General features: G+C 35.3%; 1 protein-coding gene across 1 annotated transcript in view; it reads right to left on the bottom strand.

Annotated features, from left to right (window-relative positions):
* Window positions 1-15,157, bottom strand: part of GPR158 (G protein-coupled receptor 158) — a 415,782-nt gene that overhangs the window by 174,021 nt on the left and 226,604 nt on the right. The window contains exon 4 of the mRNA XM_004049181.5: window positions 9,290-9,513. Within this exon, the coding sequence (XP_004049229.2) occupies window positions 9,290-9,513 (224 nt within the window). The remainder of the gene's footprint in view (window positions 1-9,289; window positions 9,514-15,157) is intronic.

Raw genomic sequence — 15,157 nt, 5'->3', positions numbered from 1 at the left:
AGAAATTACAGTTAGAAAGGTCCAATAGTGAGCAATTATACAAAATAAACATATAGAAAGTCCCCACAATTTCCTTAAATGTGGTGAGAATCAAAAAACATTAGAGAATTGTTTTGCCTTTGAAATTGGTTGCTCTTATTGAAAATTGATGGCAAGTAACTCTAGATTACATTTTAATAAACTGGGAAGAGGGAGAAAAGGAAAAAATAAAAGCACCAAATTTTTTATTCATATTCCATTAAAGGGAGCAAAAATAATATTGTTTTAATAATGTGATATTTTATTAGTTCAATAGAATTAAAATAATATTATATTTATTAGTTCAATAGAATAAGATTTAAGATTAATTTTGTAGACCTTTGAAAAACAAAAATTGAAGGAAGTATCATCCATTATAAACCTATAGAAGTAAATAACATCATCCTATATTGGGTATACCAGCTGGCCACTACTAGAATTAGGTTTAAGAAAAAAAATTTATAAATCAGTAAGGAACTTCTACAATACCCCTATAGGTGGACTAAAGGTACAAGAAATGCTACAGGTCTTGGCTTCTAACCATTAGACCAGTTTTTATGTATTATGTATTTTCACATATTATACCATACTTCCCTCCCATAAATCACAGGAAATAGAAAGCACGAAGGAGGAACATCAATTGCTAAGTACAAAAGAAAAATCATAGACTTGATATTCATTGGGACTATGGAAGATAATATGTGAGATAATCCATTTAACTAAAGGACAATACAAATCATAAAACCTATTTATAAAAAGTGATATATCGTAATACTTAGGAATAAATTTAACCAAGGAGGCAAAAGGCTCATATACTGAAAACTAAAAACATTACTAAGCGAAACGAAAGACACATGTAAGTAGAAAGATATTTTGTGTTTATTGATTAGAACACTTAATACTGTTAAGATGGCAATACTACCCAAAGCAATCTACAGATTCAATGCAAACTTGATCAAAATCCCAGCAATAGTTTTGTAGAAACAGAAAAACACATCCTAAAATTTACATAAAATTTCAAGGCAGCTCAAATAGCCAAAACAATTTTAAAAAGAATAAAGTTGGAGGCCTCACTCTTTCTGATTTCAAAATTTACTACAAAGCTATAGTAATCAAAACAATGTAGTACTGGCATAAAGAGAGGCACACAGACCAACGGAATAGAGTAAAAAGCCCAGAAATACACCTTAACATATACGATAAAATGATCTTTGGCAAGGCTGACAGCAAAAGCACAAGTGACAAAAGAAAAAATAGATACACTTCATCAAAATTAAAGACACTGGGGGCCAAGCAAGGTGGCTCATGCTGGTAATCCCAGCATTTTGGGAGGCTGGGGCAGGAGGACTGCTTGAGGACAGGAGTTCGAGGCCAGTCTCAGCAACATAGCAAGACTCCATCTCTACAAAAAATATTTCAAAAATAGCTGGAGTTGGTGGCATGCATCTGTAGTCTTAGCTCCTCAGAAAGCTGAGGTGGGAGGGTTGGTTGAGCCCAGGAGTTTGAGGCTGCAGTGAGCTATGATCATACCACTGCATTATAGCCTGAGTAACTGAGCAAAACCTAGTCTCAAGTAAATAAATAAATAACTTTGGGGCTTCAAAAGACCCTATTAAGAAAGTAAAAAGAAAAATCACAGAATGGGAGAAAATATTTGCAAACCATATATCTAGGAAGAGATTAATATACAGCATATATAAGGAACTCCTACAGCTCAACAATGTAAAACCAAATAACCTGATTAAGAAATGGGCAAAGGCAGAACACAGAGGATTTTTAGAGTAGTAAAACTAGTCTGCATGATAATATAATCATGGATAAATGCATTATACATTTGTCCAAAGTCACAGAATGTACAACATCAAGAGTGAACCATAACATAGACTTGTGAAAATAAAATGGGCAAAAGACTTGAATAGACATTACTTCAAAGAAGATATATAAATGGCTCATGGCACATGAAAAGATGTTCAACTGTCACTAATCATTAGGAAAATGGAAGTCAAATCCACAATGAGATACCACTTCACACTCATTAAGATGGCTAATACTAAAACAACAACAACAACAACAACAACAAAACAACAGAAAATGACAAATGTAGGTTAGGGTATGGAGGAACTGTAAACCTTCCAAACTGCTGGTGGAAAATGGTGGGGCCTCTGTGAAAAACGGTTTGGTGGTTCCTCAAATCACTAAACATAGAATTATATGATCCAGCAATTCCATTACTAGGCATATAGCAAAAGAATTTAAGACAAATATTCATATAGATACTTGTACATAAATGTTCACAGCAGCATCATTCACAATAGCCAAAAAGTAGAAACAACTCAAATGGCCATCAACAGATGAATGGAAAAACAAAACGTGGTATATAGATATGATAAAATGTTATTCATCATCAAGAATAAATCAGGTTATAATATACGGTACCACATCAATGAATCTTGAAAACATTATGCTAAATAAAATAAGTCAGATACAAATGAATAAATATTATACGATTCCACTTATAGAAGGCATAAACATAGGCAAATTTGTAGCAACAGAAAGTAGAAGAGAGGTTACCAAGGGATAGAAAAATGGGATGTTATTGTATAATGGGTAGAGAGTTTGGTTTGTGATGAAAAAAATAGTTCTGAAAATGAACAATAAAAATTTTACTAAAATAAAAATACGACGTACCTAACTTTATTTTACCAAAATAGTCATTAGAAGATCATAATTAACCTATCAGAATTTCACTTAAAAAATCACTTCACATACTATATTAAAACATCTCATTTTTCAAACAAAAAATTAGCATTGTTATTAAATCTCTTGTCAACTTCTAATTTTTTTAAAAGAAAGATTATAGCAATAGAGGAGAAAATACCAACTACAGTGTGTCCATGTTTTTTAAAAATCACTCTTTTCTTCTAAATTACTAAACTCAAAACATGCTAAAATTTACTAAAAATAAGTCAAACAAAAGATTATTTTCAGAAATGGTATATGCTGCTGTTCCTTCCAGTGTACCTTGTTTCTCTGAAATTTTCATCTGAAAATAAATTATACTAACACTTGACATTATTAAGCTGTAAGGAACCATACTCTCTCTTTGAGATCACGAATAGAAAAATGTTACTTGTCATAATATTTAGTAAAAAATGTAGAATAAATTAAAAATATTTAATATTCAGGCTCTTTAAAATACTGTTTTAAAATTCTTGTTGTTTTAGAAGAACACACTGGGCTCAAAATTATTCACAGTTTACTGACAGATTTCATCTTTAACCAAAGGCATAGGGACAAATGTGTGTAATTAGTTTCCTAAATGTTTCTGCAGCGTGAATTTTAATTTGCTCTTGGAGGTGTCATCCAACAAGTCCCACCCTGGAGTATAATGGAATCTCATTTGTGTCATTTAAAATGATAAAACGTTAAACCAATATTTCATCAATGATGGCTAGTAGTTAATTACTATTGAGTTGATATTTTGGGCCTGGACAAATCTCTTTCAATTAAATGTACTAAAAATTAGACTTTCCTGGAAGAACCATGCAACTGAAAGACATACGTATCTATACTATGTTATATCTCTTCAACATGATCACCTAATATTTCATTTGAGAACAGAGAACTCTCTATTACCCCTACACATATTTGCTTGCTGCCCAAAAGGACTGGTTCAGCTGCTAGGTTTGACATTGCTATTGGTTTTCCTATCTTTGATTTGTCAATTCACAGAACTACTCTAATATAAAGAAAAGGGGCCTCAGTTCCAAAATGGTCCATTTCTAGCAGGCCCTCAATGACATATGGTGCACATACGAAAGTCAACTAAGATTTTATGAATTCTGGTGAAACTGGATTAAAGAACATGGTTTACATGTCAGCAAAAGAGGAAGTAGAGAAAAAGTCTCAGATTCTAGCTTAGGTGCCACCCCTAACCAGGTGTTTCCTGGCCCTCCCTCAGGGTGTCTTCTGGCATCTGAGAGCATGTACTTCTCTTCAGGAGTGTCTAGGTAGATGCCTCAGCCATCATTAGCACGTGGCATTCTATCCCCAGGTTCACCTACTATAATAGCACATAGCTTCACAATCAACTGCCTTCTTGTTCTTGATAGGTAATAGAACCTCGAATTTGGTTTCACTCAGTGAATACCTTTTGAAAACTCAGTAAAGACCAGCAGTATTTATAAAAGTTTATATGAAGGATTTGCAGCCCTCGTATTTTTCAAGATCCAGGAGAAAAAATAGATTTCATGCATAGAATCTGCTTAGAGTCCTAAGAATGGTTCTGAGGATGATTCTGAATGAAATGGGAAAGAGAACCATGTGTGTCTACCATAGTCATGTAGCAGTAACATGTGGGCTGCACACTGGCCAACCGTGATCTAGACACTCTAAAAGTACCTGCATTAACATCAGCCAAGAACAGTGTATCAGGACCACATTATGACACCCCTACAGAATTGATTTGCCTGTGCTGTATTTAAGTATTCAAACATCAGCACACATTTGGGGAAATTAACAGAAATAGAGCCATGAAAATAATTATTGTATTCCATGTAAGAATGCTCACCATTCACTACATTATACACTATTGTCTATATAAAGATCCACAGGAGAAATTTCTTCCAAGACTTGGTGCCAGGAATATTTGAATTTCATCTCAGTGACTGGTTGGTTTTTATCTTATGGCTACTATGACTTATTTTTTTTTTCCTCCCATTTGCACTGCTACTAGAAAACTCCAGGAAAGCCCTTCCTGCTGGCACTGGGTGAGAACAGTATCCCTGCCCTCATGGAATCCATTTGATCTCTTAACCTCACCCTTGATTTCAACTAATTTTTTCTATACTTATTTTCACTTAGCCTTAATTTATTAACTTACAGTTTTAATCTTCTAGAAGTGTTTTTATTTCACATGCTGGAATAAGGCTAAATATACATGCATAAACTTTTCAACCTGGCTGTGTTACCTTTGGAAACTTAATCTCTCAGGGGCTGGATTTTCTTATCGATAAAATGAGAGGTTTCTCCATTCTAGTTCTGAACTGTTTTTCATCTTGCTAAATTAAAACCAGGAAAGTATTATAGTAACAAACTTATTCCTATATTACAACTTTTTGTTACTTTTTTTTCTAACTATTATAACAACACAAGAAGGAGTGAGTATGTGTCCTAATTCTCAACATCCCTAATGACTTCATGATCAATACCCAGGAGAGGTTTCCATAACCTTCTCATTTTGAGGATGGGGATGGAAACTGAAACTTCCTAGAAAAGCCAGTAATATCAATAAGTAGGTAAATAAACTGAGTTTTGTTTGCACACTAAGTAATCACTCCTGAAAAGGACAAAAAGCCACATATAAATAAATACACAGTAAATGGTTTTTGAAGAAGATTATCAGCACAGAAATATCTGCGATTGCATGTGTGCCTATGAATGAATACTTATGGAGCTTGGGTGCCTACTTCAAAGAGGCACAGCTATGTTTCCCAACCTCTCATTCTTTTGAACTACTTTAAATGTCATACTTGGCTCCCAATGTGGGAAACATACATGAATTGTGAATTTTATAAAGTGGTCCAAAATTATGTTACAAAAGACAAACACCTAGTGAAGACTAAGTGTAAGGTATTTTACATGGGTTATTTCATTAACTCTTTTAAATAATCCCAGAAGGTAAGTATTAATAATATATAAACTCCTTTAAAAAATTTGTAATAGATTTATTGAGATATAATACACATACTTTAATATTCACCTTTTTAAAGTATATAATCCAGTAGTTTTTAGCATATTGTCAGAGTAGTGCAACTATTACCATAATCTAATTTTGTAACATTTTTGTCTTTCCAAAAAGAAACCCTGAACTCATTAGTGGTAACTCCCCATTCTTCCTTCCTGGTAGTACCTGGTAACCACTAATCTACTTGTCTCTATGAATTTGCCTATTCTGAGCATTTCATTTAAATGAAATGATACAATATGTGGTCTTTTGTAACTGTTTTACTTAGCAGTTTTCAAGGTCCATCCATGTCCTATGAACATTTGTATGCATATTTCTTTGTAGACATATGTTTTCAATTCTTCTGGATATATACTGGGAGTAGAATTGCTGGATCATATCATACTTCAATTTTTAACTTTTTGAGGGACTGCCAAACTCTTTTCCAAAAGGGCTGTACCATTTTACATTTCCAACAGGAATGAATGACAGTGTCCAATTCTCCACATCCGCAACACTTGCTACCATCTTTTCTATTTTTAGCTATGGTAGTGGGTACTGTAGGTTTGAGTTGCGTTTTCTTAATGACTATGTGTTGGTAACCTTTTTATAAACATTTTGGCTTATTTATATATTTTCTCTGGAGAAATGTCTATTTAGATCCTTGGCTCACTTTTTAAATTAGTTTTACTTATCTTTTTATTGATTAGTTATGTGTCCTTTATATATTCTGGATACTATTCCTTATCACAGGTAGGATTTACAAATATCTTCTGCCATTCTATGTGTTTTCTTTTTACTTTCTTGATGCTGTCTTTGATACAAAAAAGTTTTCATGAAGTCCAATTTATCTACTTTTGTCATGTATGCTTCCGTTGTCATATCTAAGAACCCACTGCTTAACTGAAGGTCATGAAGATTTATGTCAATGTTTTCTCCTAATAAAAGTTTCTTGGGTTTTTACTCTCTCATTTCGATCTATGATCCATTTTAATTTAATTTTTGTATATGGTGTGCGAATGCCATTTTACAGAGGAGAAAACTAGACAATAAAAGGCTAAGCAATTCTCACAAAGTCTCACAGTATGCAAGGAGCTGAGACAGTATTCAAATCTAAACAATCTGGCTCATGAGTCTGCACACTTACCCGCAACTGTAATGCTACCTCTGTATTACAATTGGAGTTTTTGGTCAAAATACATGTAAATTGATAAATTATGTGAGCTTTGTTCTCTTAGTTATCAATAAGTAGAGAATGTAATAGGAAACTCCGAAAGAAATGTCAATATTGCTACAAAAGAGATCATCAAGTTTCTTCTTTATCCAAAGAAATGTTGCAAAGACAGAGGAAATCTTTAAAAAGCAAATCTAAATTCTACATTCTATAAATCTTCAATCTCTACACTGGAATGTTCTATCATTTTTACAGTTGCTTTTAGCAATTGAAATCACAGCAGAAAATTGCACTGAACATTTCTTTTCATCAGCATACAAGGTCTGTGTTCATTCACTTTATTAGCTTATATCCCCCTTATATTATGTCACATTCTGTAAAAACTGATTCTTCGAAAGGTGACCATCTTAAAACTAGATAATGTTTAATTTAGCAATTACTACTATTAATAGTTTTTAATCTATAGAAATTTCACTAAAATGGCATATAAAGCTATGTATTCTCATTATAGTCCTGTACAGTAGGATTCTGGTCATTAAAATGACATTTCACATGAAGGTCCAGGGAAATTAGCAAGGTTTAATAACCGGCAATGCTAAGTAACATTAACATTAAGACATTGGTCTTGTCAGAACTATCTCAGGTTTCTAAATATCCAATGTAATATTTTACCTACCATGTATTAACTGACTCATTTAGCAGAGCAATCATTAATTATCAAAATCAATTAAAATTCATAGGGAACTGTGTGTTATCTACCATATAAATTAATTACATTATATCAGAGAGATTTCAGAGAAGTTTGTTAGACAGACCTTTCAATTCTACCCGCTATGCCACTGACAGGCTTTTTACAAAACCTATACTTTTATCTAGGTAACAGTGGTTATATATTTCTCAACTCTACTTGGCTACTATTTTTATTATATAACACATAGTTTGTTGCAAAAGAAAGGTAAGTATTGGTTAAATGAGGAGCTATCTGCCTGTCTGCACTTACTTGCTGACTTAAAGCTTGATTTTAATTTGTGCTGGATTCTTCTGTTAATGAAACTGTCCATTTTAAATGACTATCAAAGTCTATAACACTAACATAATGAATACAATCTCCTAGAATCTCAACAGAGGCTTTATAATAATAAAACTGTTTAACTTGAGGCTTCATAATAGATGCCATTCACAGAGGGTATTTTTTTTAATTTCTAATGGGAACACTTCATACCTTCAATGAGCTCTGTAATCTAAACCAATCTGTGCAACTCTGCCAGTATAAAGAGATCATTTGAATTTGGAAAAGGTTGGAAACTTTAAGTTTCTTTTTCTTTCCAAATGGCACAGATAAATTTCTGCAAGCATCAGAATCACAAATTCGAATACAACACTGGCTACATATAACTAATTGGGTGGCCAACTGGAGAAAGCTCCCCCAAAAGCTTTGTCCTGCACATTTTAACATTTCATCTACCCCTGACTGAAAGGCATACAAATGCTTCTACGCACCCCTTTTTATTGAGACAGGGCAGGGTCTCACTCTGTCAGCCAGGCAGAAATACAGTGGTGTGATCATAGCTCACTGTAGTCTTGAACTCTAGACTCAAGAGATACTCCTTTCTCAGCCTCCTGAATAGTTGGGACTATAGGCATGCACCACCACATTGGCTGGCTTTTTAAAAATTTGTTTATTTTTTGCAGAGACAGGGTCTTGCTATGTTGGTCAGTCTGGTCTCAAACTCCTGGCCTCAAGCAATTCTCCGGCCTTGGCCTCCCAATGTGCTGAGATTACAGGCATGAGCCACTGCTCCTGGATTGTACTACTCTTGATTACTTAGACTAGAACCAAAGGACATGTTATCTCCAAAACTGTGTAAGTTCTTCCCGGGATTGTTATTATTCTGGGACACTAATGTAAGACAAAATATAAGGTCATAAATAAATTCATTCTTCAAAGTATGATGCGCTAAAAATAGGTGAGTCATTTACCATCTTTAAACACGACTAAGAAAAGAAAAATATAATAAACATAACAAAGCTTCTTGGATACAAAAAAGTTAATAATACATTGGATGCTGGTAGAATAAGTTTCTCTAGAGGCCAAAGACATGATGTAAAGGAGAGTCATTTAAGTCAATGAAGCACTTGAGATCCAGGCTAAACAAGGGGAAACAGTCTGTAAATGTTAAAATAAAGTATCATGTTTTAATCTCTATTTTTCTGGTCAGCTAAAGAATATAACTTTCATATTCTAGTCCAATCATATTATAGAAAGACTGCTGCTTAGGAGGGAAGCAACTTGAATTGGAAAATTCTGTTTGCTTAAAAAGATAAGAGGTTGCTCTATAATACAGGATCATAACCAGGGTACCTGGGTTTACCTTTGCTTTGCGAAAGTGGTAGACCACCAGCATGCTAACGAAGTCGAGCAGCATACACAGGGCTTGGAAGGAGATGATGGCAAGTCGTAAATACTTATCTTCCTGGACGAAGCATGGGCTGTCATCAGCACAGAAGGGGCAGCCCTCCCTGCAAGGTAGGCAGACATAGGCTTCTTCTGACACATCTTTTGTACTTCCTGAAATATGCTGATCCGGAACCCTTCCTGAAAGTTCCAAATAAAACCACAGTGTCATTTGCACCTCTTAGGTAGGTAAGATTGAGTATAGAGTCAAAAGACATCCTTGACTCCTCATTCCTTTTCTCACTTATTAAAGACCTTTTGTCAACCCTCTTGCTAGGGGAAGGAGTTACTTTTCCTTTAGACTCTTAACAAAATTCTTTTTATCTTTTTGATTTTAAAAATCATCATTGAAAGTGGTTGAGGAAAATTAGCAAAAATGGAAATAAACCTTCATGAGGGCAGGGAACAGTTTTCTAAGTCTTTTTTTTTTTTTTTTTTTTCTGAGATAGTCTCGCTCTGTCGCCCAGGCTGGAGTGCAGTGGCGCGATCTCTGCTCACTGCAAGCTCCGCCTCCTGGGTTCACACCATTCTCCCGCCTCAGCCTCCCGAGTAGCTGGACTACAGGTGCCCGCCACCACGCCCACCTAATTTTTTGTATTTTTAGTAGAGACGGGGTTTCACCGTGTTAGCCAGAATGGTCTCGATCTCCGGACCTTGTGATCCGCCCGTCTCTGCCTCCCAAAGTGCTGGGATTATAGGCGTGAGCCACCGCACCTGGCCTTCTAAGTCTTTTATATCATTATCTACCACTCACCAACTGAAAAGCACAAATCACATTCCACAAATATTTGTTAGAGAATTAACCAGAAGTAGGAATAAGAAAGTTGATGCTTTTATGTGTCGAGTAAATACATGCATACCTTTGGGAACTTCTTGACCTAGATAGCACAGAATCCAAAATGAGACTTTGACTGCTCCTTAATTCATTCATCAGGGATCTCATCTACCAAGTTCATTAGGTCTAAATTAGGTAAAATGGTATTTAATTGACAGTTGTTCAGTGTGCAATTGCCTAATGATGGTGCATCCTTTGCCCAGAGTACAGTCTATACTTACAAGCTATCATGTAATTTCCCACTTTGCATGCTCTTAGGACATTTTTACACTATTCACTTACTGCTATCGATCCTCCTTTTAATTTTAGGTTCTTCTGTCTCAGTTATCAAACTTAAGTTACTTCTGAAGCCCAATAGGTAAAGATTCTCTTTAATAGTTAAGATGAGTTTAGCACCAACATCTATCCAATTAATGCCAAATACTAAGAAAAAAAAAACAGAAACAACTATTTCCAACTCTGAATTCAACATAAAAGACATTAATGAATATGAACTCACTTCAGTATATAACACAACTTTGATTAACTGAGGAATTTGGGAAAGAGGTTCTTCTAGGTAAGAGCGTTTTAATAATACACAGTTTAAGAGAAAGTCTTAGTTTCTTTCAACTCTTATTAAGGATTCACAATCTTTCTATAATGTATTTGTCTGCTTTGTTTCCTCAGTAAAGACAATAGCAAAAGCATAATTGAATATTTCTCTAATGATTGTGGATATAATGCTGTTTAAGAGTCATCATTCTGTTACATGATGAAAAGCAAATGGATTTTATTGTCAAGCAGACATGGTTCCCTACTCCAGATAACTCTGTGACATGAGACAACTCACTAGACCACTTGGGGTCTTAGTTTACTTATTTATGAAAATGAATTGCTGGGGGACTAAATGAGGTTATTTATTTATTTATTTATTTTTGTGATGGAGTCTCGCTGTGTCACCCAAGCTGGAGTGCAGTGGCATCATCTCGGCTCACTGCAACCTCTGCCTCCTAGGTTCAAGTGATTCTCCTGCCTCGGCTTCCTGAGTAGCTGGGACTACAGACACGCACCACCATGCCTGGCTAATTTTTGTGTTTTTAGTAGAGACAGGGTTTCACCATGTTGGTCAGGCTGGTCTCGAACTTATCACCTTGTTATCTACCTGCCTCAACCTCCCAAAGTGCTGGGATTACAGGTGTGAGCCACCGCACCTGGTTGAGATTATTAATATTTATAGAAATCATAGTGACTGGCTCTTTCTCCTCTTCTCCAAATATAGGAGATGCAAAGAGTAATTAGGAATCCATGGTGCCTTAAAGATATTCCTCCAAAACAGAGAAGTTAGAAGACAGAACTGAGATATAGAGTGGGTGTTAGAGAGAGAACCTGCAGAGATCTCTGGGAGTGGATAATTACTGGGAAATGTACAGAGGGAGATGCTATACAGGGAGGAGTATTTACAGTGTCATAAAAGAAATGCAATTTACTAAAAAATGCTATAATGTGATCAATATGATGACTGAGAAAAGGCTACAAGATTTAATAATTATTTTATCCTTCACTGACCTATAAGGTAATAATTTCCAAAGAGGAGGAGATTTAGTCCCTAAGTTGTCAAGGCTTAAGTACTAAATAAGTAATAAGATAGAATATTATTTAAATAAATGCTCTATTGAATGAAAAAAGCAAGAAAAACTCATGGTCGATAGGAATAATTATGATTTTTTTTTTTTTTTTTTTTGTATTTTGTATTTTTAGTAGAGACGGGGTTTCACCGTGTTAGCCAGAATGGTCTCGATCTCCTGACCTCGTGATCCGCCCGCCTCGGCCTCCCAAAGTGCTGGGATTACAGGCGTGAGCCACCGCTCCCGGCCTAATTATGATATTTTTAAAAAGCGATTTTGTTTTTTGTTTTCTTTGAAACAGGTGAGATCATAACAGAATTGCATCCAGGAAAAATGAGCCATTGGAAATTGAGGAATTGTATGAGAAAACTGGTAAAGAAAGTATTTGAGAAGTCATGATTGGATGTAATCAAGAGCATAGTTGGAGAAATTAACTCTAAGAATATTTGATATCTCTTCTTCTAACACGGGAAAAAAGTAGAGGTAAATCAAAGATTTTTTAAAAGGTGTTTTGTTTTTTAGCAGAAAGAAGGAATCAGTTGAAAAGAAAAATACAATTTGAAGTAGAAAAAATGTGGCAGCCAATCTTGTAGTCTTATCCTTCTCAACAAAGCAGGTAAGAATACATATTGAGAGTGAAGAAGGCCTTTTTTGAGACTAAAGACCTGAAGGTTGAGGCAGAAATATAATACAAGATGATTTGTCAGATCACTTGGCAGAAAAATAATCCAGTTAGAGTAAGACAGTATGCATTACTAAGAAACCTAGTCAAGATAGTTTGTGATTTTGTACAATTATTGGTAGCATACAAACAAATGCAGAGGATAGAACAGTCACAGACAGAGAATAAAGAAAGGATTGTGCTAATGACAGTTTTAGGCTTCTTTTCATGTGATTACAAAATGTGCTCCCAGACAGCAAGAGTGTGAGAGGAGGGGTAAAAAGGCGAAAGAGGAAAGCCAACACAAGGCTGTATAACGGAGCTGCAGCCTTCACTCCCTTGCAGCAATTTGTGTTCTATCCTCCAGGGACTTCTTGAATCTGAGTCAATCATGGAGATAAAGGGGAAAACGTGTCTCCATTGTCAACCTTACTCATTGATAAAGGGTTTCCAGAATCATCAACTGCCTCCACGTGCCTGCATTATGCACACTTGAGTCCAAAGCAGGTTCTCACATCTTGTGCCATGAACACAGAGGTACCTCATAGCAGAACAGGAAGTGCAAAGCATGACATGAGGAAAGGCACACCTCAACGGCACTTAAACAAAGCCATTCAAAACCTTCAGGACATGGTGATCGCAATGGGTAGAGAAAGAGATAAGGCCAAGAGCAATTTGAGATGATGAAAAAAAGGTATCCAATGCAGAGGAAAACTTGAAGAATCATAGGGCACACAAGTCAAAAACTAAGAAGTATGAGAAGCTAGGATACTGAGAAAACAATGAGTTAACTCGAGTATGAACTGGATAATTACATAAGTAAAGTCAGAGTCATTTCACTGAGTAAGATAAAGGTGTCAAGGATTCAGGTCTGAGGATGGTGACTACAATATCAAAAGTCATAGAGCACTGTAGAATAGGAGACGATAAAGTATGGGCTGTAAGATTCAGATTTGAGACAGAGGTTAGGATTTCCCCCTTCTGGACAAGATGGAAGAACAGGGATTAAATTTACCTTCCCATCAGAAACAACCAAAAACAATGGACAAATTGAAACACGATGGCTTTACCAGGCACTGGACATTAGCGACAAAGGACAGTGAATCCTAACAGGTGCAAGCACTCCCCACACAAACCAAAATACCGTAAGAAGAACTACAATAGAAGTTAAATTAATCAAAAAAGTATCTATGAAGGTATTGTTTGTTTCAGAAAATAGTCCTTCTCACACAAATCTTTGCTTTCTTGCTTCAACTAAATAGGCTGACCTTTTTTCACTGGCTTAGGAAGATATTGGCAACATTTAACCTAAACAGTATACATTATTTACTTTCAATACAAATGAAACTTGAAACTTCACCCACATCAGCTAAGGTTTAATTCTCTGAGATGGGATAAGCAGAGACTATTTAGCACCTCGAATCACTCAAACTTGAAAAATATTGCAGTATGTTAACTGCTAATATATTTAAGCTTAGTTTTTGCAGGGTTAGGGTTAGGGTTAGGGTTTTGGGTAGAGGAGTAACATGATATGCTTTATGTAATTAAAGGATTGCTTTGGTTGTATAGAGAACATACTATAGAGGACAAGGGAAAGAGCAGGGATAGTGGTGAGAAGCTACTGTAATAATCCAGGTGAGACTTGATAGTGGCTGGGACCACAGTATAGCAGTAAAAATGGCTGCACGCAGAGTTTGAAGGTGGAGTCGACATAATTTTAGATGACTTGGTTATCATGTGAGACAGAAAGAAAAGCATCAAGGCTGTCTCCAAGGTGTTTAGTATGAATAAGTGGAAGAAAAAAGTTACCATTAACCAAGAAGGGAAAGAACATATGTGGAGAAGGCTTTGGAAGAGATCATAAGTCCAATCTTGACATGTCAGGTTAAGGAAGTCTACTTGAGATCCAAGTGATGACATCTAAAAGGCATCTTGATATGTGTGAAAAAGGCCTGCACTGAATATAAATATTTGAAAATAATGGGCACTTAGGTAGTATTTAGAGCCACAAGACTAGATAATATTACCCAAAGAATGAATAAAAATAGCAAAGATACCTAGGGCCCCCCAATATTAATGCCAAACAAAATTCTTAATTATCCCCAAACTGTCTCTCGCTCTGCCTCCTATTTTACAAGAGGCAATGCATTATTTCTTTCTGTAACTGCACATGCAGAAAACTTTAACAGAACATAAAATAACATTTTTTTTTCTGAATTTATATGCAAGTTGCCACTATGAAACAGCTGAAGCTGGTATTTTCGTCTTGGTCCCCAGAAAGCAGAACTTGAGATAAGAACTTGGACATAGATATCTGATTTAGGAGATGACTCCTAAAAGAAGGTGTAAAATATAAAAATAAGTTATTCAAAATCTAAGCTGTTGGAACTCTAAATTATTCTGAACCTTAAAGGAATGTGATTATGGGGCCCAAGTCACATAACTGGCAGCTATAACCTTTGTATCTTTGATTATAGATTAGTCTTATTCCTTACCTACATTGTTTTGTAAAATGTTGCAAGTGACTAAAAGGCACCAGAAAAGATCACCTTCCTCTTCATTGTTGATCTTAATGATCTTTATGATAGATTAACTTCCCTCCTACTAATATCTTTCTCACACAGACTTCATGACTATCCCATTGTCATAAGATGGAATGTTAAATACAGTTTTGTAAACTGGAAA

The sequence above is a fragment of the Gorilla gorilla genome, chromosome 8 (assembly GCF_029281585.2).
Source record: "Gorilla gorilla gorilla isolate KB3781 chromosome 8, NHGRI_mGorGor1-v2.1_pri, whole genome shotgun sequence".
NCBI classification, from domain to species: Eukaryota; Metazoa; Chordata; class Mammalia; order Primates; family Hominidae; genus Gorilla; species Gorilla gorilla.
The sequence above is the reverse complement of the archived record's forward strand: the minus strand, read 5'-3'. Positions and strand labels throughout refer to the sequence as shown.